This window comes from Schistocerca gregaria, chromosome 9 (assembly GCF_023897955.1).
Source record: "Schistocerca gregaria isolate iqSchGreg1 chromosome 9, iqSchGreg1.2, whole genome shotgun sequence".
NCBI lineage: Eukaryota > Metazoa > Arthropoda > Insecta > Orthoptera > Acrididae > Schistocerca > Schistocerca gregaria.
In genome coordinates, this window is record NC_064928.1 from 173,307,625 (window position 1) to 173,329,337 (window position 21,713).

The 21,713-nt window shown below is 42.7% G+C and overlaps 1 protein-coding gene across 2 annotated transcripts in view; it reads left to right on the top strand.

Moving 5' to 3' along the window:
• LOC126292018 (facilitated trehalose transporter Tret1-2 homolog) overlaps positions 1-21,713 on the top strand; it is a 184,839-nt gene that overhangs the window by 128,358 nt on the left and 34,768 nt on the right. For both annotated transcript variants that reach the window (XM_049985810.1, XM_049985811.1), the window contains exons 6-8: positions 748-953; positions 7,069-7,225; positions 14,796-15,044. In XM_049985810.1, coding sequence (XP_049841767.1) covers positions 748-953; positions 7,069-7,225; positions 14,796-15,044 — 612 coding nt within the window. The remainder of the gene's footprint in view (positions 1-747; positions 954-7,068; positions 7,226-14,795; positions 15,045-21,713) is intronic.

Sequence of the window (21,713 nt, forward strand, 5' to 3'; positions counted from 1 at the left end):
AAATAATTTGTATATATATATATATATATAGTTGTGGCTGAAGAGAGCATCGTTGATGACTTATTCTTCTAGGATGGGATGTAACGATAAAAGGAAAACACTTTATTTATTACACATTTAGTTAGGCTTGGGCACGCAGTGGGTCCTTTAGCCTGTTGTCTTTGGCGATGTCTATCTGCTGTGGAGGGTGAGATGTGTCTAGGCTGTTATGTGTGACTGATTCCTAGTGTTATGACAGATCGCCTATGGGGGGTGAAACGTTATTGACTTCGGTACTCGATACTTGTGCAATCTTGCAGAGTTTACCGTTCCTACCGATTCTAATTGTCGAACTTTGTCCCTAAGGGCATCGATTTCGTCAAAAACCCGTAGAACCTTGTCATGGACCTTCTCTTGTGTAGTGGTCTCGTGGAGTGCGGTGCGGATGTCGTCGTTTCTTGTCCACCGTGGAGCTCCGGTGATTCATCGATAGCAAATGTTTTGCAGAGTTTGTGGTTTGTTGTAGTGGGAGACCCACGTAGTTCCCCATCAGATGGAGCCATATAACATAGTGGGTTCCACTGCTGCGCGTAATAGGTCGATGTGAAACAGTCTATAGTTACAGATATGCGCGCTTGGGGCGCACGGTTTAGGCGTATCGTATAATGCGAGCTTAAGGCCCAAACTGCAGGTGAGCCCAGTTTTTTTCTGCTGGGGGTGGGTGTGCTGGCTCTGGACCCACCGACACGGGCGGTGTGCGTCACGCAGGTGGCGCTGCTGTACACGGGCCGGCTGCTGGCCGGCTTCGCCATGGGAGCCGCCTGCGTCGTGTCGCCGCTCTACAACGAGGAGATCTCCGAGGTGGTGATCCGCGGAGCCCTGGGAGTCTACCAGAACCTCATGGTCACCGCCGGCGTCCTGCTGGCCTACGTCTCGGGCGCCCTGCTGCCCTACAAGGGCACCATATTCATGGGGTGAGTCTCACGGCGACCGCCATAAGACATGATTTCTTTTGTTTTTGTCTGCCCTGCGTTTTGGTGTCGTGAACACACAGTCTTATTTAACTCTAAGAAGGGGAGGCCACGACGTTTGGAACGCCGAAAAAAATGTGTTGCATTACTTATTGAGAGCTCCTCATACATCGAAACTTCGATAGCTATGAGGGCTATTCGGAAAGTGAGGAACGATAGGTCGCGAAATGGAAACCACAGTGAAAATCAAAACTAATTTATTTACAACAGTTAGCTACAGCTTCCATAGTCACCGATCCGACTTAGGCGTTTGTCACAGCGTTGTACTAGCTTTCCAATAGCCTCGTCATAGAAGGCAGCCGCCAGTGCTTTCCGCCAATTCTCAACGCTGGCCTACAGCTCGCTGTCTGTGCCGAAATGCTGTCTTCATAGCCAGCGGTTAATGTGAGGGAACTCAGAGGGAGACAATTACGGGCTGTACTGTGGGTAATCAAACATTTCCAACTGAAAACGATGCAGGAGCATCTTCATTGCCCCTGCAGAATGAGGCTGAGAATTGCCTTGACGAAGATATCGCGTAATGTTGGCTGCGTAGCTTCAGGCGAAATTTGTCACCAGGCCCTCGTACTTGGTGGGAGACTCTATTGTTCTAGGAATCATAATGTGCTCCCTGTGTGCTCAGAACTAAAAAGAAAGACATAATGCGATCGACGGCCGTACTAGAGACACTGCCCAACACACACGTGCAAAACTTCATCGGAATTTCACTGTGGTTTCCATTTCGCGACCGATCGTTCCTTACATTCCGAATAGCCCTCGTACTTAGAATGGCCATTTCTTCCTACAAGGGCAGGCCACGTCCTTTGGAACGCGGCTTTACTGCAAACTTCATATACTGGTAGTACTCCATGAGGACAACAAAATGTCTAAGCAGTAGCGCGCACTTTTCAAGCGTCATTGAGAAAATCGCAAGATAATTTCGGTCGTCAAATATATACGTGTGCGTGGCCATTTTTACCACCAAGCGGCGGCAGCCGAGTGGTTAGCGGTCAAGCCCCGTAACCATTGGGTCGCTGGATCGAGCCCCGCTTGTCAGTTTTCTTAAATTTCTAACACAGTAATTTTCTTTACTTCTTATATTGCAGTTGATATAATGGGAAAAATACGTGTAATCGGGTGAACTTTTATTAAATTTACAATTTTATTTGGCAGTCTACAAATTTTTACTATCACAAATAATATAATATTCATAACTATCTACTAGTAAACGACCAAACGCATGAAGTTCCACGAAGAGAGTCTTTCAGTTTCCCGGAGAGATGATAGTCACATGGAGCCAGGTGAGGACTGTAAGGCGGGTGTTTCAGTGCTGTCCATCCGAGGTTTGTTGTCGCTTCCATGGTTTTTTGACTGACATGTGGCCATGCATTGTCGTGCAACAGAAAAACATCCTGCTTTTACCGATGTGGTCGAATACGACTCAGTCGAGCTTGAAGTTTATTCAGTGTCGTCACATATGCATCAGAATTTATGGTGGTTCCATGTGGTATGATGTCCACAAGCAAGATTCCTTCAGGATCGATAAACACCATAGCCATAACTTTTCCAGCAGAAGGTGTGGTTTCGATTTTTTTTTCTCTTGGGTGAATATGCATGGTGCCACTCCATTGATTGCCTCTTCGTCTCTGGTGAAAAATGATGGAGCCATGTTTCATCACATGTCATAATTCCTCCAAGAAATTCATCTGCACCATTCTCGTACTGCTCCAAAAGTTCGCTGCATACTGTTTTTCTTGTTTCTTTCTGAGCCACTGTCAACTTCCTGGGAACCCACCTGGCACAAACCTCTTTTAACGCCAACACTTTCAGTATTCTGAAAACACTTCCTTCCCCTATCCCAACGTAGCGTGACAAATTGTTCGCTGTGATGCGTCTGTCAGCAGTTACCAATTCGTTAACTCTCTGTACACTGTCTGGAGTGTGATCAGTACTAGGCCTGCCGCCGCGAGGACAATCCTCAGTATTGCCGTGCCCGTTTTCATCACGTAACCTGCTTGCCCACCGACTAACTATACTGCGATCGACAGCAGCATCTCCATCCACCTTTTTCAACCTCTTGTGGATGTCCCCCACTGTCTCGTTTTCACAACACAGTGAAACCTTCCCGTCTCCTCTATATCTCTTTTGTTACGCAACCTTAACTTTTACAATAACCTATGAAACCTTCCCTTAAGATTTCTACCTCTTGCTTAATAGTAACAAATGACATCTTCCCTTTGAAATAAGTTCTCTTTCTCAATCTTAGCATACAAATTTAAATGCTGCTTATTAAAAGTTATTTTGTGATTATGTTACGAAACATAGAATGTGTCGTCGTCGTGTCCTTCAGTCATTACCTGCAATAACCCAAAATGTTCCTTACCTTTTTTACTGTTACTGGATCGCCATCTGACTGCTACATCGAACTGCGACATGCATAGTACTTACTGTTTTACTATATTAGCTGCTGGTGGGCTGTCATAATAAGTGGCTGTATTTATTAGCAAAGCTGACGTTTTCTTTAATAGCAAAGCTGACGTTATTCTTTAATTAATTTGACTGAAGTTACGTAATTCATAGTTAAACTTTTCCTTGACAACAATAAAATTTTGCAAAGTTTTAGGTTGATGGTTTTTGAGATGGAGTATAATCAGTAATGTAATATTGCTGGCAAAAATTAATTATATTCTGAATCAAATGATTTTACAATCGTTCAAATGGGACTTACTTTCTACAATAATCTTACAACTAGCAATGCGCAAACATACCTTCAGCAGTCTTGAGTTTCTCAAAAAATTAATTCAATAATATTAGTTCCTCTTATGATAATAGTTAGCTGATGTCACTGTACATCCGTTTATAATCTCTTGTAAATCATAGCTAGTGGCTGGCAGGCACACCGCTTCTCTCAACCTCTCGCTTCAGACCTGCTATCGACTCGCTTCACATCTCGCTTAGCACTGACTTCCTACGAACGCTAAAGTGCTGTCTCTCCTGCCAACAATGCTTTCTGGTGCAGACAATCCCTGCTACCAATAAAAAACGTATCAATGCGCGGTCTTTCCCGCTCTTTTCTTTAAATGTATCCATACGCTGTCTCTCCCGTTCTTTTTAAAATTATATCAATGTGCGGTCTCTCTTGCCAACAATACTTTGGTGCAGACATTCTCTGCTACCACAATTATTTCCAACATGACAAATATTAATTATATCTACTTAATCCTATTAATAAAATATAAACATCTTTCATAAATTGTGGTTTGACAATAGAGAATAGAAATATACATGTCTTACAACAGGAATTCTATGACAGCATATTGCTTTTGACGAACGCCAAGTGTATAAACGATCTTGAAGACATGCTGTGATGGCGCCATTAACGGGAACAGGTTGAACTAAGTTTGAAAACAATCGGGAAGGATGTATCTACACACTGTAAAACTTTCACACATGCAGAATGAAAACTGTATTTTTACAAAAATAGTGTGCATTTATTTTGGAGTGACACTCGTAATACCTTTTGAAACGGCCCAAAGGACGAAGCTGCAGTTGGGCAATAAATAACTTCTACAGTCAACGGCGAATATGATACGCTTTAGGAAACTATATACGGCTGTGAACCCTGACCTTGAAAAATTTATAACATTGTAGGGTTGGTAGTTTAAAGAGGGTAGAGAGAGTGTTGAAGTATTCCGCCGTAAGTGAGCCTGGTGTGAGCGACCAAACGTCGCGAGTAGAGAGATTAGATTAGATTAGTACTTATTCCATAGATCATGAATACGACACTTCGTAATGATGTGGAACGTGTTAGGTTAATATAAGGTGTCTATTACATTACACAAAATATTACATAATATATATATATATATATATATATATATATATATATATATATATATATATATATATATATATATATATTGTGGGTGTTGGGGAAATTACCCACTTACTATATCCAAAAATTCATCTAATGAGTAGAAGGAGTTGCCATTAAGAAATTCTTTTAATTTCCTTTTAAATGCTATATGGCTATCTGTCAGACTTCTGATGCTGTTAGGTAAGTGACCAAAGACTTTTGTGGCAGCATAATTTACTCCCTTCTGAGCCAAAGTTAGATTTAACCTTGAGTAGTGAAGATCATCCTTTCTCCTAGTTTTGTAGCCATGTATATTGCTATTACTTTTGAATTCTTTCGGATTGTTAATAACCAATTACATAAGTGAAGAGACATATTGTGAGGCTACAGTGTAGATCTCCAGCTCTTTAAATAAGTGTCTGCATGATGATCTTTGATGAGCTCCAGCAATTATTCTGATTACACGCTTTTGTGGAATGAACACTCTTTTACTCAGTGATGAGTTACCCCAGAATATGATGCCATACAAAAGCAGAGAATATGCGTAGTTAGCAAATTTACTGAGATGTATATCTCCAAAATTTGCGATGACCCTAATAGCATAAGAGGCTGAACTCAAACGTTTCAGCAGATCCTCAGTGTGTTTTTTCCAGTTCAACCCCTCATCAATGCATACACCTAGAAATTTTGAATATTCTACCATAGCTACCGATTTCTGATCGACTTTTGAGGGTCAGAATCGGGGTTTACTGTGGCAGCCTCAGAAGCGATCTATTGATACGTAATCAGCATGGTTTCAGAAAACATCGTTCTTGTGCAACACAGCTACCACTTTATTCGCACGAAGTAATGGCCGCTATCGACAGGGGATCTCAAGTTGATTCCGTATTTCTAGATTTCCGGAAAGCTTTTCACAGTTCCTCACAAGCGACTTCTAATCAACCTGCGGGCCTATGGGGTATCGTCTCAGTTGTGCGACTGGATTCGTGATTTCCTGCCAGGAAGGACGCAGTTCGTAGTAATAGACGGCAAGTCATCAAGTAAAACTGAAGTGATATCAGGTGTTCCCCAGGGAAGCGTCCTGGGACCTCTGTTGTTCCTGATCTATATAAATGACTTGGGTGACAATCTGAGCAGTTCACTTAGGTTGTTCGCAGATGATGCTGTAATTTACCGTCTAGTACGGTCATCCGAAGACCAGTATCAGTTGCAAAGCGATTTAGAAAAGATTGCTGCATGGTGTGGCAGGTGGCAGTTGACGCTAAATAACGAAAAGTGTGAGGTGATCCACATGAGTTCCAAAAGAAATTCGTTGGAATTCGATTGCTCGATAAATAGTACAATTCTCAAGGCTGTCAATTCAACTAAGTACCTGGGTGTTAAAATTACGAACAACTTCAGTTGGAAAGACCACATAGATAACATTGTGGGGAAGGCGAGCCAAAGGTTGCGTTTCATTGGCAGGACACTTAGAAGATGCAACAACTCCACTAAAGAGACAGCTTACACTACACTCGTTCGTACTCTTTTAGAATATTGCTGCGCGGTGTGGGATCCTTACCAGGTGGGATTGACGGAGGACATCGAAAGGGTGCAAAAAAGGGCAGCTCGTTTTGTATTATCACGTAATAGGGGAGAGAGTGTGGCAGATATAATACGCGAGTTGGGATGGAAGTCATTGAAGCAAAGACGTTTTTCGTCGTGGCGAGATCTATTTACGAAATTTCAGTCATAACTTTCTCTTACGAATGCGAAAATATTTTGTTGAGCCCAACCTACATAGGTAGGAATGATAATCAAAATAAAATAAGAGAAATGCGCTCGAACAACAAGGTTTAGGTGTTCGTTTTTGGCGCGAACTGTTCGGGAATGGAATGGTAGAGAGATAGTATGATCGTGGTTCGATGAGCCCTCTGCCAAGCACTTAAATGTGAATTGCAGAGTAATCTTGTAGATGTAGATGCATTATGTAGAAGTTTATATTATTTAATGGTGTCATTCCATTTACTATGTGGAACTGTATGTAGTGTGTTTTGTGTGAGTTTAATGAGAGCCCATTTGCAGAGAACCACTTAATGATTTTCTGAAAAACATGGTTTACAATTTGACCAGTTGTGGGTCAGAATGGGGGTTTGCTGTGGCGGCCTCAGAAGCGAGCAAACAGGCGCGGTCCTGGTGCTGGCAGAGGCAGAGTGTGACCCTGTGTGTGTGGGTGTGCGGCAGGTGCGTGCCGCCGCTGCTGCTGCTGACGCTGTTCGTGTGGGCGCCCGAGTCGCCGGTGCTGCTGGTGGCCAAGGGCAAGGAGCTGCAGGCGCGCCGGGCGCTGCAGTGGCTGCGCGGCCCGCACGCCGACGTGGACGGCGAGGTGGCCAAGATCAAGGTGCGTACCGCGCCGCCTCCGGCTGACCGCGCGCTCAGCGCTGCCGACACCGACTCAAAGGAAGGCCTCGGCGCTTGTTCGTGACGTCACGTCAGTTAGTCACGGCGAACGCCACGTCTGTTGCAGGCACACTCATAACGGTGGTGTCTCCCACTCCGACACAGGAAAATGTGAAACTATTGGCGGTAATTGACCAACACACATTGTTCTGAGAGATTTCTTGTGGTGTACGTACTGTAAGACCTTCCGTACACACACCATCAGATTATTTGTCGCTCTAATGAAATAGGCGAGTGTTAGCAATATGTCTCGTGGTCTTATTGTGGCGTGTTTATCCTGCCGCTAGGTCAGACGATAGAAATGCCACTTGCATCCTTAGAGTAGCAGATTGACGCTGACCAACTTTAAACAGAACTTGATTAATTTTCACCCACATTTATTAAAACAATAACAAACATAAACATTACATAACTTGATTCTGGATGCTGTTCACAATTGAAAATCTGAAGTTCCTTCGGTCTTGGTATGTTAATCTTAGTGTCACTTATCTCTGATACTTGACAAAGTGTCTATACATTTATCTTCATGACTATGTACAGGAATATGGTAATCTTATTAGGTGCAGATTGAATCTTGACTATAGACTGGTACAGGCTAATACAGACTGACTAATTGGAGGTCTCTACACTCGTTATAATACCTCGTGCGTACAGGTATCACTGCATTAGTGTGATCCACAAGGAGAAAAGGTTCTACGTTAGCAGCAGTCTCATTGGCTGCGAGACATATTAATATGCGGATCGGCGGAAGCAGAATTTGGTCCGTATCTAAGGCAGCGCCATCTCGTAGTGCGGAGATGGACGAGCGCTGCGCCTGTGCTGTTGTGCTTAGCGGAGCGCGCTCTAGTGGGAAAGTTGTGTACGCACTGACTATGCAGAACTATGTACACAACATTTCTGCAATCAATTAATTGTGCTATTCATTACACTTCTTAACGAATAGTGTACTTCTAAACTTAAATTTCCACCTGTTTTAAGGATTGACATACAAAAACAACTTCATGGTCCAGCAGCAACAGAATTCGTGCTTCTCTACCTTATTTGTACATCTGAGGAAGTTACCTCTGTACTGGGTTGCTTTTACAAGAAACTGTGAACATATTGGTGCTCTTGTTTAGGTATCTTGGTTGACTGTCATGTGAGGAGCACTGAATGTTAATGAAATATCTTGCAATTGTACATGTTGGGGGGAGGGAGGATAAGTTACAGAAGAAGAAGCAAAAGAGAGATACTTGTTTTATCAATTAAATTTTTTAGCTTATAAAGTTCCTCCTTTCAGTTGCAGGAGGGGAATATTTATATTTTCTAGTGTGCATGTTTAAAAAAGTTTGAGCTCAGCAGTGTTTTCAATGTATGAAGCTATTTTGTTTCCTGTTTAGAATTCCTTTCGTTCAAAACGACTGTAATCTAATGACTGGCAATAGTTGGACATTTACACATGAAAATTAGTTTACATTTCCAGTGACGATGTCAAACGAAAATAAATAAATAAATAAAAGAAACGAGTTTATTGTAAATGGGTTGGGATAAGTTTCGATAACAAAATGGATCAAGTAAATATAGTTACTTGAATGTAAAATTTCCAAAGCTTGCAATGGGGCAAAGCATCTTCTCGTATTGAACTACGTTTGTTTCGAAAGGATTCAGTAATACAGAACTATGATCTTCATTTGTAGCTTTACGATAGTAAGAAAATCTTTCATCTAAATAAAAGTGCAGAATCCATAACATCACCAAACATTTTGTCCAAAAATAAGAGATTTATAGTGATAAGCACGCCCAGGCGTTTCTGCCTGCAACAGACCTGGCGTTCGCCGTTCCTAGCTGACGTGACGTCACGAACGAGCGCCGAGGCCTTCGTTTGAGTCGGTGTTGGTGGTGCCGCAGTCTGGCACACCTTCCCGGGTACCGGCACGCCTTCCCGCTCGGGAAGCAGCGAGTTACACCGCACGGCTAGCCAGGTCACAGGGTGTTCAAAAAGTCTTTCCGCAGTGCCGTATGATTGTTAGCCGCGCGTGACGTATGATTGTTCGCCTTCCAGGCTTACTTCCCTTCAAGTGGGCTCTCCCAACATTCCACTGTTTCATTTATCTCAGCCAGTGTCAGAAGTATCGTTTGTGTGTGTCGTTACGAGTTGACCTGAACGTATCAGTTTACTTCCTCTGTTCGTTTGTTTCCTTTTTGTCACTGTTAAAATGCTAACCACTTATCTTAGCAAACAGATTAAAGGAAGGCAACCTACTTTACTAGCATTTGTAGACTTAGAGAAAGCTTTTGACAATGTTGACTGGAATACTCTCTTTCAAATTCTGTAGGTGGCAGCGGTAAAATACAGGGAGCGAAAGGCTATTTGCGATTTGTACAGAAACCAGATGGCAGTTATAAGAGTAGAGGGGCACGTAAGGGAGTGAGTCAGAGTTGTAGCCTCTCCCTAATGTTATTCAATCTATATTGAGCAAGCAGTAAAGGAGACAGAAGAAAAATTCGGAGTAGGAATTATAATCCATGGCGAAGAAATAAAATTTGAGGTTCTTCAGTGACATTGTAATTCCATTGTAATTCTGTCAGAGACAGCAAAGGACCTGGAAGAACAGCTGAACGGAATGGACAGTGTCTTGAAAGGAAGATATAAGATGAATGGTGGGCTCCATATGGTTCCCAAGTTGTGCAGCGACCGTAAACCATAAAATTACCAAATAAGCACCAACAAGTCGCAAATTCATGTTTTTTTTATTTACTTATGCAAATCGATTTCAACTGATTAACAGCCATCATCGCTGCTTTCAACGTATATAACGTTGCTACTCAGGGAACATGTACGTTGAAAGCACCAATGATGGCTGTTAATCAGTTAAAATCGATTTGCAAAAGTAAATAAAGAAAGCATGATTATGTGACTGGTTGCTGGTTATTTGGTAATTTTAAAGATATAAGATGAACATCAACAAAAGCAAAACGAGGATAATGGAATGTAGTCGAATTAAGTCGGGTGATGCAGAGGGAATTAGATTAGCAAATGAGACACTTAAAGCAGTAAAGGAGCAAAATAACTGGTGATGATCGAACTAAGGATATAAAATGTAGACTGGAAATGGCAAGGAAAGCGTTTCTGAAGAAGAGAAATTTGTTAACATCGAGTATAGATTTAAGTGTCAGGAAATCATTTCTGAAAGTATTTGTATGGAGTGTAGCCATGTATGGAAGTGAAACATGGACAATAAATAGTTTGGTCAAGAAAAGAATACAAGCTTTCCAAATGTGGTGCTACAGAAGAATGCTGAAGATTAGATGGGTAGATCACATAACTAATGAGGACGTATTGAATAGGATTGGGGAGAAGAGGAGTTTGTGGCACAACTTGACTAGAAGAAGGGATCGGTTGGTAGGGCATATTCTGAGGCATCAAGAGATCACCAATTTAGTATTGGAAGGCAGCGTGGAGGGTAAAAATCGTAGAGGGAGACCAACAGATGAATACACTAAACAGATTCAGAAGGATGTAGGTTGCAGTAGGTACTGGGAGATGAAGAAGCTTGCACAGGATAGAGTAGCATGGGGAGCTGCATCAAACCAGTCTCTGGACTGAAGACCACAACAACAACAACAACAAAATGCTAACCATTGAATAACGTGTGTTTTTAGTCGAACAAGTGTTCAAAGCTGGCGGTAAATACACAGTTCCAGTTCGTCAAACATTTAATTTATTTTTCCTGGAGACAACACTCCCACATCGCAATACTGTGTGAGATTTGCTTAACAAATGTCGAAGAACGACTTCAGTGACAGATGCACCGAGAAGTGGTCGTCCTAGCGTTTTGTCTGAGGATAAACTACTCGATATTTCCGATACAATGTCCACGAGTTCGAACAAGCCAGTAAGAAAACTCGCCCAGCAAATCGATGTTAGTGTCGGAACGGCCTACACAGCTGTAAGGAAAAAATTAGAACTTTTCCCATACAAAGTGACGGTCGTGCAAGAACTGAAAAATACTGATCATGGCAAGATACTGCATTATTGTCAGTGGTTCAAAAATTTCATTAAGAAATGGAAGGGATATTCTTAATGAAACGTTTTTCACCTATGAGGCGTGGTTTCATTTATTCCGGTACATGAACTCGCAAAATCCTCGTATGTGGAGTACTGCAAATCCACTGTGTATTCATAAGGAACCATTTCATTATGTCAAAATAGCTGTTAGGATTGCAATTTCTAGACGTCGGATTGTGTGTCCCATATTTTTCAACGAAACAATAAACGCACAACGATACTGCAGTGATATTCTGTACCCATTTGTAGGAGAACTTATGTTAAGTGAAATACTTAAAGGTTGTTTTCAACACGGTGGTGCAACCGCGCATACAGCTCGCGTTTCAATGTCGCTGCTTGCTGATGTTTTTGGTGATCGCATAATTTCACAGCGACTTTGGCCTCCACGATCGCCTGACCTAACACCACCTGACCTTTTCTTCTGGGGTCCAGCGAAAGCAACTGTCTATAAAAACTGTCAATCGATGAATTAAAAACTGCAATACCCACTTTCGCTGCTTCTGTTATAGAAGAAATGCCACAGCTCGTGTGAAATATGATTAGATGAATTAAATTCTGTATTCAATAACAGGTGGGGATACTTTCAACATGAATGTGAAAAGTTGTAAGTGAAAATGAATATTCGATAAATTAATAACTTGTATATCACTGAGTTTCATTTCGGTATATTCACTGCTGCTTACGGAATGGACTGCTAACAATCCTACGGCACTGCAGGGAGACTTTTTGAACACCCCGTAGTATCATAGTTCAGAGTCCACTTTATTTCCGTTTTTTCGGTAACCGGATAAGAAGTGACAGCCGACAACTTTTTTTTTCGTTTTCTGCTGTACTCATTCATGAAAAAAATTTATTTGCAGAAAATACGATAAGCGATTTGCACAACCTCCTTGTCCATTATTTTTTTCATATCTCTTTATTAACCATCTTGCGCTTTATAGACAAGTGAAATAGCTGTTACATTTGTTCACCATCTCATCGGAAAAGTAAAACCATACCCTATGCACAAAAAATAAAAAAACACAAGATTAATGCTCAAATTTTCGGGTAGTGAAAGTTGTGACACCCAGCATATTTGAGGTTTTCTGTTACATTGTCAAATTTGTTATAATTAATTACATTATAGTAACACTGTATGGGAAACTGTATCACTCACAAATACTTAGATACATACCTGCGCAATTTGGAGGAAATTAACCAGACCGTCGTGTATAAATTTTATCTTTATATAAACGTTACACAAATATGTATACACTGACTGCCAGTGTATTCAGACACACTTTCAAGTTTGTCTAGCACTTCCGTCGTAAACACATGGCAGTAAAATCGGAGAAATTACTTCTATAATACAAGGCTTTACAATACAATATTCTCGATATTATTCTACCTATGAAGTACTTCATATCACTATGAGATTTACATTCATATATTTATTGTGCAAGCCTATGAAAAGTAGCTGGTGCTCATTTCACATACTTTTATTTACCAGGTGTAGAAATATGAAGTCGGACTTTGGTTGCAATAATTACGTGCCTGTTGTTTGAAACCGATAACCAATATTTTACTCAAAATAATCTCCATTGCTATTTATACATTTCTCCCACCTTTCCAGCAGGGTATTATGCCACGGCAAAGACAGTTCTTCTTTTGAAGCGAACCAGTTAGCGACACATTTTCGTACATTTTCATACGAATTGAAACGTCGTTCAGCTAGAGCGTGTCCCAGTGATGCAAATAGATGGTAATCGGAAAGAGCCAAGTCTAGAGAATAAGCTGCATGGCTTAGGATTTCGCAACTGAATGCCTCGATCGTTTTCCTGGCCAGTTTCTCTGTGTGTGATGGGGCATTATTATGGAGCAATATGAGTTTGTGTTGCTTTTTTTTCATATTACTGTCGTTTTCCACATAATGCTCGATTTAAATCGACCATTTGCTGTTGGTAGCGATCATTGTTAACAGTTTCACCAGGTTTTTGCAGTTCATAATAGATGACACCCTTCTGATTCTACCAAACACAGAGCATTGTCTTTCAGTGTATGTCGATGGTTTGCCTGGGTTCACCATGATTTACGACGCTTAGGATTTTCAAAATATATCCATTTTTCATCACCTGTCACTACTGGACGGCGAAACGACTGTCTTTCGGATCTGGCTAGCAGCATTTCGCAAGTGGTCTTTCGAATTGCTTGCTCTCTTTCATTCAGTTCGTGCAGAACACATTTTCCCACTTTCTGCACGTTTCCCATAGCTTTCAACGGCGGAGAAACGGCTTTCTGCGTCACATTCATTTGTTCCGCGAGTTCCTGTTGAGTTCGAGTATCATTTTTATCCAATAAGGCCTACAATTCGTTGCCTTCGAAAGTTTTGGGTTGTTTCCTGCGCTCGTCGTTTCACACTTCAAAATCACCGCTTGTGAATTTTTTGAACCACTCGAACACTGCATTTTCCCAAGAGAATGTTCGCCGAAAGCTTCGACAAGCATTCGATGCGATTCTGCAGCAGTTTTCTTCAAATAATAACAGAAAACCAATGCTGTCCGCAATTCATAGCTCGTTGGCACAAAATTTGACATGTTTACGTATTTGAAACACATACCAATGTATGAAATTTGCGTAACTGTATGTTGACATTCGTCGTCAGCCGTTGCAGGAAGCAGATGGCGCTCCAGGCGCGATCTCATGGGCCCTACACTGCCAGCAGGCACCATCTATAGGGAAATTCCGGTTTCATACTACACCTGGTACATCTGCAGCAACGATAGCGCGCCATAGTCGTTACTAAAACGCGAACGTACAGAAATGTGCCATATAAAACAAGGCGAATACAAGTAATATCAAAGTTACGCTATTAGCACAAATTGTATACCAGCAGCGTCGTCCCAAAATCACGTGACTAACCCGATTAGAACACATGCTGTAGGCTATGTTCACTACATAGATATGCATGTTCTATCGGCTCTGTGGGTATTTTTAATCAGTTTATGTAGTTCTTATTCGCGACTGAACCACAACCAGAAAGCCACTTTTGTTTTCCATGCCAGAATTCTTTTCAATTGTCGCCCAGGCTGAGAATCACTGTGCGATTGTCGGTGCACAGCGAGTGATCTTTCTTTTGCTTGTGCAGATTTCTGCAATTATGCAGGGTCGGCATGGTTAATCAAATTTGGGAAGGTTGATTTAAGGGGTGGCCGGATGCCCTTCTTGTCGCTACCTTGTGCCCCATCCGGGACGGAATTAGTGTAGCCCACTGTATGCACCTAGTGTAATCCATGGAAGAGTTCGAATGTGTTCAAATGTCTGCGAGCTGTGCAACAGGTGGGGCGTGGGGACCAGCCCAGTATTCACCTAGTGGGATGTGGAAAACCGCCTAAAAACCACATCCAGGGTGGCCGGCACACCGGCCGACGTCGTTAAGCCGCCGGGTGGTGCACAGCGAGTGATGTGAAACGTGACTGACCGACAGGAGCTGGTGGCGGAATCGGCCTCGCGGGACGGCCACCAGGGGTCTCTGCTGTCGTCGGCCAAGGCGCTGCTGCGGCGCATGGCGGAGGCCCGCCGCGACGTGCGCGCCCTCGCCATCGTCTTCGGCCTGATGTGCTTCCGCCAGGTGATCGGCATCAACGCCGTCGTCTTCTACACCGTCGACATCTTCGCCGTCGCCGACGCCGACCTGTCGCCCTCTGCCGAGACCATCATCGTCGGCATGGTGCAGGTCTGTATCTGCTCTTTACTGCCAGAAGCCACTAGGCCACGGGCCAGTAGATCTACCGATCCATACCGCAAGCCAACTTTGACCTGTAATGTAATTATATTGTACCTAATGATGTCACGCATTCGCAAACAGAGATGGAACAGAACAGTGGCAATATTTAATTTGCTTCTATCATATTTGAGCATATGTTCATACCATTCTTTTTTTTTCATGTTCGTATTCTGGCTGATATGGATTAATTTATCGATTGTCGCTTTTTATTTGTAATTCACTGTCGCCATTTGAGTTAACACATTATCATTTTCTCATCTGGAGATAGTGAATGCAGCTGTTCACGCTAGATAATGGAGTGCCAAGTGGTGTTACCGGAACGTTTCCAAGATATTCTTCTGTTTTGAGTTCAGTAGAGGGATAACAGCAGCGAAGGCAGCCAGGAACATTTGCTTCGTGTATGCGGATTATGCCATTGCATTGAACCCGCTAATAAAATAGTTTTCTCGTTTTAAGAAGGATAGTTTTGACGTTAGTGACTTTCCACCTTCAGGAAGACATTCTTAATTATGAACGGCAGTAGAGGCAGCATCACTCAATATTTCTGCAAGGGAATTCTACAGACATGTTAAGTCCGACGCGGACTGGGAAGTATCCTATGAGTATTGTCACCTCAGTGTGTATTGAAAAGCCTGTCACACACCCTGAATAATGTTGTGACCTATTACGCTGTAATTTATTCCACCGATTACTGACACGATGATACTGAAATAATTAGAAGCGCAGAACGGTACATGCCCTTTGACTGTGATAATTCAGTACCGAGTGAAGTTATCGCTATTGTTGCGATTAAAACTTATAGACATCGTGGCATGGAATCAAAGAGTGCCTGGATATGTTGCGGTGGAACACAGTGCCACGTGACTTGCATATGCTTCCACAAAGCATCGACAGTGGTTTCAGGAGGAGCAGAAAGAACAAGTTGCCGACCTACCAAAGCCGAGACATGTTCGATGGGCGGAGTATCTGGCTAACATGGAAGCAGCGTAACTGTTGAACCCGTCGTTGTCCCAAGAAGGCTTGCACATTCCTCGCCACATGCGGCCGGGCGTTGTCCTGCTAAAATATGCTCATGTGGGACGGCCTGCAGGAGGTACAGTGCCTCTGGCTCGAAGACGTCCCTGGCAAAGCGATTGCTGTTCAGCCATTTATCAATACGCAGGACACACGATCGCCAGTGGTACCCAATCATCACATTTGCCTTTTGTCCGCCGTATCACAACAATGAAGTCTTCCAACTGCGTTCACCACGGTAGCAGTTGAAGTGGTACTCGTCTGAAAACACTAGATTCAGCAACTCACCACGCCCGTGACAGAATTCATGTGCCCACTGCAACCTGAAGTGGTGATGCTTTCTGGAGAACTGTAGTCGACGCAGTGGCATGTACGAGGTGAATTCAAGTTCTAAGGCCTCCGATTTTTTTTTCTCTGGACTGGAAAGAGATAGAAACATGCGCACTGTTTTAAAATGAGGCCGCGTTCATCGTCAATACGTCCCAGAGATGGCAGCACCGTACGGCAGATCGAATTTTACCGCCAGCGGCGAGAGTGAGAGCTGTTTTAAATACTTAAAATGGGGACGTTTTCCTTACTTCAACAGCGTGCAATCATTCGTTTTCTGAATCTGCTTGGTGTGAAACCAATTGAAATTCATCGACAGTTGAAGGAGACATGTGGTGATGGAGTTATGTATGTGTCGAAAGTGCGTTCGTGGATGCGACAGTTTAATGAAGGCAGAACATCGTGTGTCAACAAACCGAAACAACCTCGGGCTCGCATAAGCCGGTCTGACGACATGATCGATAAAGTGGAGAGAATTGTTTTGGGGGATCGCCGAATTACTGTTGAACAGATCGTCTCCAGAGTCGGCATTTGTGTGGGTTCTGTGCACACATGACGACTTGAAAATGTGAAAAGTGTCATCCAGGTGGGTGCCACAAATGCTGATGGACGACCACATGGCTGCCCGTGTGGCATGTTGCCAAGCAATGTTGACGCGCAACGACAGCATGAATGGGACTTTCTTTTCGTCGGTTGTGACAATGGATGAGACGTGGACGCCATTTTTCAATCCAGAAACAAAACGCCAGACAGCTCAATGGAAGCACACAGATTCACGGCCACAAAAAAAATTTCGGGTAACTGCCAGTGCTGAAAAATTATTGTGTCCATGTTCTGGGACAGCGAGGGCATAATCCTTACCCATTGCGTTCCAAAGGGCACTACGGTAACAGGTGCATCCTACGAAAATGTTTTGAAGAACAAATTCCTTCCTGCACTGCAACAAAAACGTCCAGGGAGGGCTGCGCGTGTGCTGTTTCACCAAGACAACGCATCCGCACATCGAGCTAACGTTACGCAACAGTTTCTTCGTGATAACAACTTTGAAGTGATTCCTTATGCTCCCTACTCACCTGCCCTGGCTCCTAGTGACTTTTGGCTTTTTCCAACAATGAAAGACAATCTCCGTGGCGGCACATTCACCAGCCGTGCTATTGCCTTCGCCGCTGCAATAGAATCATGGCGTCAGCGTTGTGAAAAATGAGTACGTCTGCAGGGCGATTACGTCGAGAAGTAACGCCAGTTTCATCGATTTTGGGTGAGTAGTTAATTAGAAAAAAAAAAATCGGAGGCCTTAGAACTTGAATGCACCTCGTATACCACCAGTCCAGCACTGAGCGGTTCACCAACATTGTGCCAACACTGTACTTGAAGCTGTTCTGTTGGCTACAAAAGTGCGCGTTATTTACGACGGCGGCACAGTTTAGGTTCGTTCTGCGCATCTGACGTCACAAAACACAGTCAGCCAATGAACAGAGAATGACGTTGCCAGAGCTGGACTGCAGTGCAGAGCACGGACGAGTGTTTTCAATATTAGAAACTTTCAGTCATAAATAAAGTAATTGAACAAAAGCAATGTCTTGATAACAAACTTTCTTTTATAGAAAGTTTGGAAAACGCATTCTTTATACCAATTGTTCCATATTCTATTAATTAATTAAAACAAACAAGCAATAAGCCTCCAATTCAGGCGATAGCAACGAAAGGTGTTTGTATCATTCTCACTAACCGCTTTTTCGCAATAAAGAAGAGCGGTAATTGTTTATTTCCTGTTGTACTTCGACAAAACGTGAGTAATTCATAGTCATACCAACAGTGTCTGTCGGTATTTTGCTTGATCGTTTAAAGTACTCCAGGAAGTGTGCTGAACGACGAGCTGTGTTAGTGTAACGGTTAAGGTGTTCGGCTGCTAAGTGGAACCTTCCGAGTTCAAATATAGTTCGATGCTTAATATTTTCTTTATTTGAAAACAATATCGAAGTGTCTTACTTCATGAATTTTATTCATTTGACTGTAATTTTTTGATATTTCTAGTGGCAACTAAAATCGACCATACGGAAAGTACACGCTATGAACTTTTACCTCTGCAAACTCTTCAAAATTTCGTGCAATGATTTACGACGTCTAATGCTGCACAATAACTGCGTTGAACATCCAAACAAAATTAAGTCATTTATGGGAGGGGAAGGTATCAGTCAAGAAGATGTGTAAAAATCAAATTTTTGGGCCAAATAGTTTTTGTAAAATCGAATGATAAAGGGTGTCAAAGCAGTCGAAACACCATGTGTCTGCACAGGCGAGCAGTGCAGTAATGACAAAATCGCGCGCAGCCCGGAATGCGGGGAGCACTTCTCTGTTGCAGCGAAAGGGTTAGTGCGTCCGTGGTGGCTTTACTTCATAAACTGCGCGCTCCCCCCTAAACGTAAGTCTGCATACTGTACTCTGGTGCTGTTCTCTTGGCACGTGCAGCTGGCAACGCTGCAATCTCCCGCATCAGGGCGGGAATGCGCGAACCGCCTACATAAAATAATTCAACCATAGGAGACGCACAAGATGGCGGTCATCTCGCTCTGTGGTCACATTGTGGGGCCCGATACCCACTCGTCACTGTGTTCGACCCTCCTTTATGAAATGGTGCCAGACACGCAGCACTGTCGAAGCAGCATGCGCCGCACAAACCGCTATGTCACGGCAGCACAAATCCGTTTCCCGGAGTCCAGTCCTTCTGCTCCGTTCGAACTCACTCATATGCTGTTATTGCGCCCTTCGACTTCGACAAGGAATATCGGTACATTTTTGCACGTTTCCACTTGGTTTGATAGCTCTGCACCGACTGAGTGTGCGTAACAATGACCTGTTCGGTCACACAACAGAGAGCGCCGTTAGGACTACGTGCACACCATCCCTGTGCAGTTTTAATCTCTTATTATGGTTCCATTGTTGTACATATCCTCTGATTTTAGAGTTATTCCAACCGTTCCTTCTTCGTCTTGCAATTTTCACAAACAGTCTGGAATGGAATTTTTTGGAATGTAGGTTGTAGTGGCAGTGTTATCTGTAAGGTACCTCGAGGCCTAGGTTAGGTTGAACGATGAATGTGGACTTCTAAGGTGGCGAAACCAATTAATGCGATGTGGTGAAACAAGAATTACTATAATTATTGTTTTGGTACGCATTTTGCACATATTGGATTTCATTAAATATTTTATATCCACTATTTCGACTGTTCTTAGTGTCAAAGCAGGAGTGTGGTACCGGTAGATCCAATTGTTGTTGACTTACAAATTCTGCTACAGTCATGACGGATCTCTCTCCTTCACGCTAAAATTTATGTAGCACAATGGACCAACGAATCAATGCAAAAAAGGCTGTACTTACCTCGTAAACAATCAATGTTGTAGGAAACGTTCTAAAAGGCAGAAGCACAGATTTTACAGACACAACATTGCATTTAAGTTGTGTTAGTAAAGTTAACACCCGGAACGTATCAGGCCAAGTAGCACAGTAACAAAGTTAAGTACTTGAAACCACTTTCCAAGATGGATGCCGCATTTGTTGTGTGATGACAAGAAATAAAATAAACGGAAGAAGCACAGGTAGATTGTTTTCTAAAAATCCCACTGAAGTTGGATTACTTGGTAAACGGTGAAACAATAATTTGCAAATACCTAGCATGTAGATCTTCCAGACCAACTGAAGGAAAAAAAAGTGCAAGCTTGCTGCTGTGGCCGATCGGTTCTAGGCGCTTCAGTCCGGAACCACGCTGCTGCTACGGTCATGGGCTCAAATCCTGCCTCGGGCATGGATGTGTGTGATGTCCTTAGGTTAGTTAGGTTTAAGTAGTTCTAAGTCTAGAAGACTGATAACCTCAGATGTTAAGTCTCATAGTGGTTAGAGCCACTAAAAAAAGTGCATCACAAGAGCCCTAAATTGCAAATGAAAAAATTATGTTCCACAATAAAACACAGTTCTTCGAAAGTAGAAAATCTAAGGTATCTGAGGTATTAATTGTTTGGACATCCCATTCAGAAGATATAGATTCTCTGATTCGCAGCTGCACCTGAGAAAGTTTGTGTGCGATGAAAATTTCTAATTTATTTTTACCCCCTGGGGAATGGGCTGGTAGCAGCCAAGTAGCCCCTCTTCAGCATCTGATGTACAAATTAATACAAAAGTAAATTTGAAGATGATAAATGCATGGCATGATGTTCGTCATGTGCATTGTTCCACTCAGTGATAATGATGATCAGGTATTGTCGTTAATGTAAGAGGTTTTTCAACGTATTGGATATTGGAGAGGACATTATGTTAAACTGTGTGTGTGATGAGAGCACGATCTGATAGTTGTGATGCAGAAACTAGTGGATCGTAAAATATGAATCAGAGAGATTATCTGTCAGCCTTCATTTGTAGGATGGGTAGAGCTCAGGTGTTACCTGAGGAAGCAAGAGACGGAGACAGCAAAGTATTGCCGTGGGAAAGGACGCGCACTCTCCAGAGACGAAAAAAAAGTGTTGCTAGAGTTCAGAAGTACTGGGGATATTACAGCGTTCTGCTACTCAAGTTCATAGGAGGTGTAGGACAGGCAAAGAGGTTCCACATGTTGAGGGAGGTGTGGAAATTTTATAAATTGATCCGGAGTACAAGTTAGAGAAGCTAGCTACCTGACGAAAGTGAGGTCGATTACATATCGTTCAGTGATTTGGAAAGAATTGGAGACTTGGGAGGAGTGCAGCTGTGCGAGTATAGAACAGTAGCATCGATGAGGTGGATGGATCAGAGTATTGTAGGTGTGGGTGATGGTTGTGAGATGTAGCCCTCGTGTTGGACCAGTTAGTAATTTTAGTCTAGTACCATTACTTTCTTAAAGAATCGGTCCCGTGTATAAAACATGTAATTACCTTACAAACTATTTAACAGGTTGAATATTTAAAGTTAAGCAGGAAATTAGAGCCACTGCCTTTCAATGTTTCTTATGTCATACCTTATGAACTGTGTGTCGTACAATGGTATAATTTTGCAGCCATATTCAGACGTATGTTTTGAGAGTAGAGGTAGCAGTAAAGAAGTAATAAATTAAAAGGTTATTGCGGATGCTGAAGTTCTACTGCCTGAATAGCGAAATTGTAGTAAGGGATGGATTTTTTTTCGTTCATTATTTTGTGTGTGTGTGTGTGCGTGTGTGTGTGTGTGTGTGCGGGGGAGGAGGGGGGGAGTCAGCGAGAAGAAGTTTCGAAAATGTTTAATATTGTGCATAAAGCTTGTTGGAATAAGCTA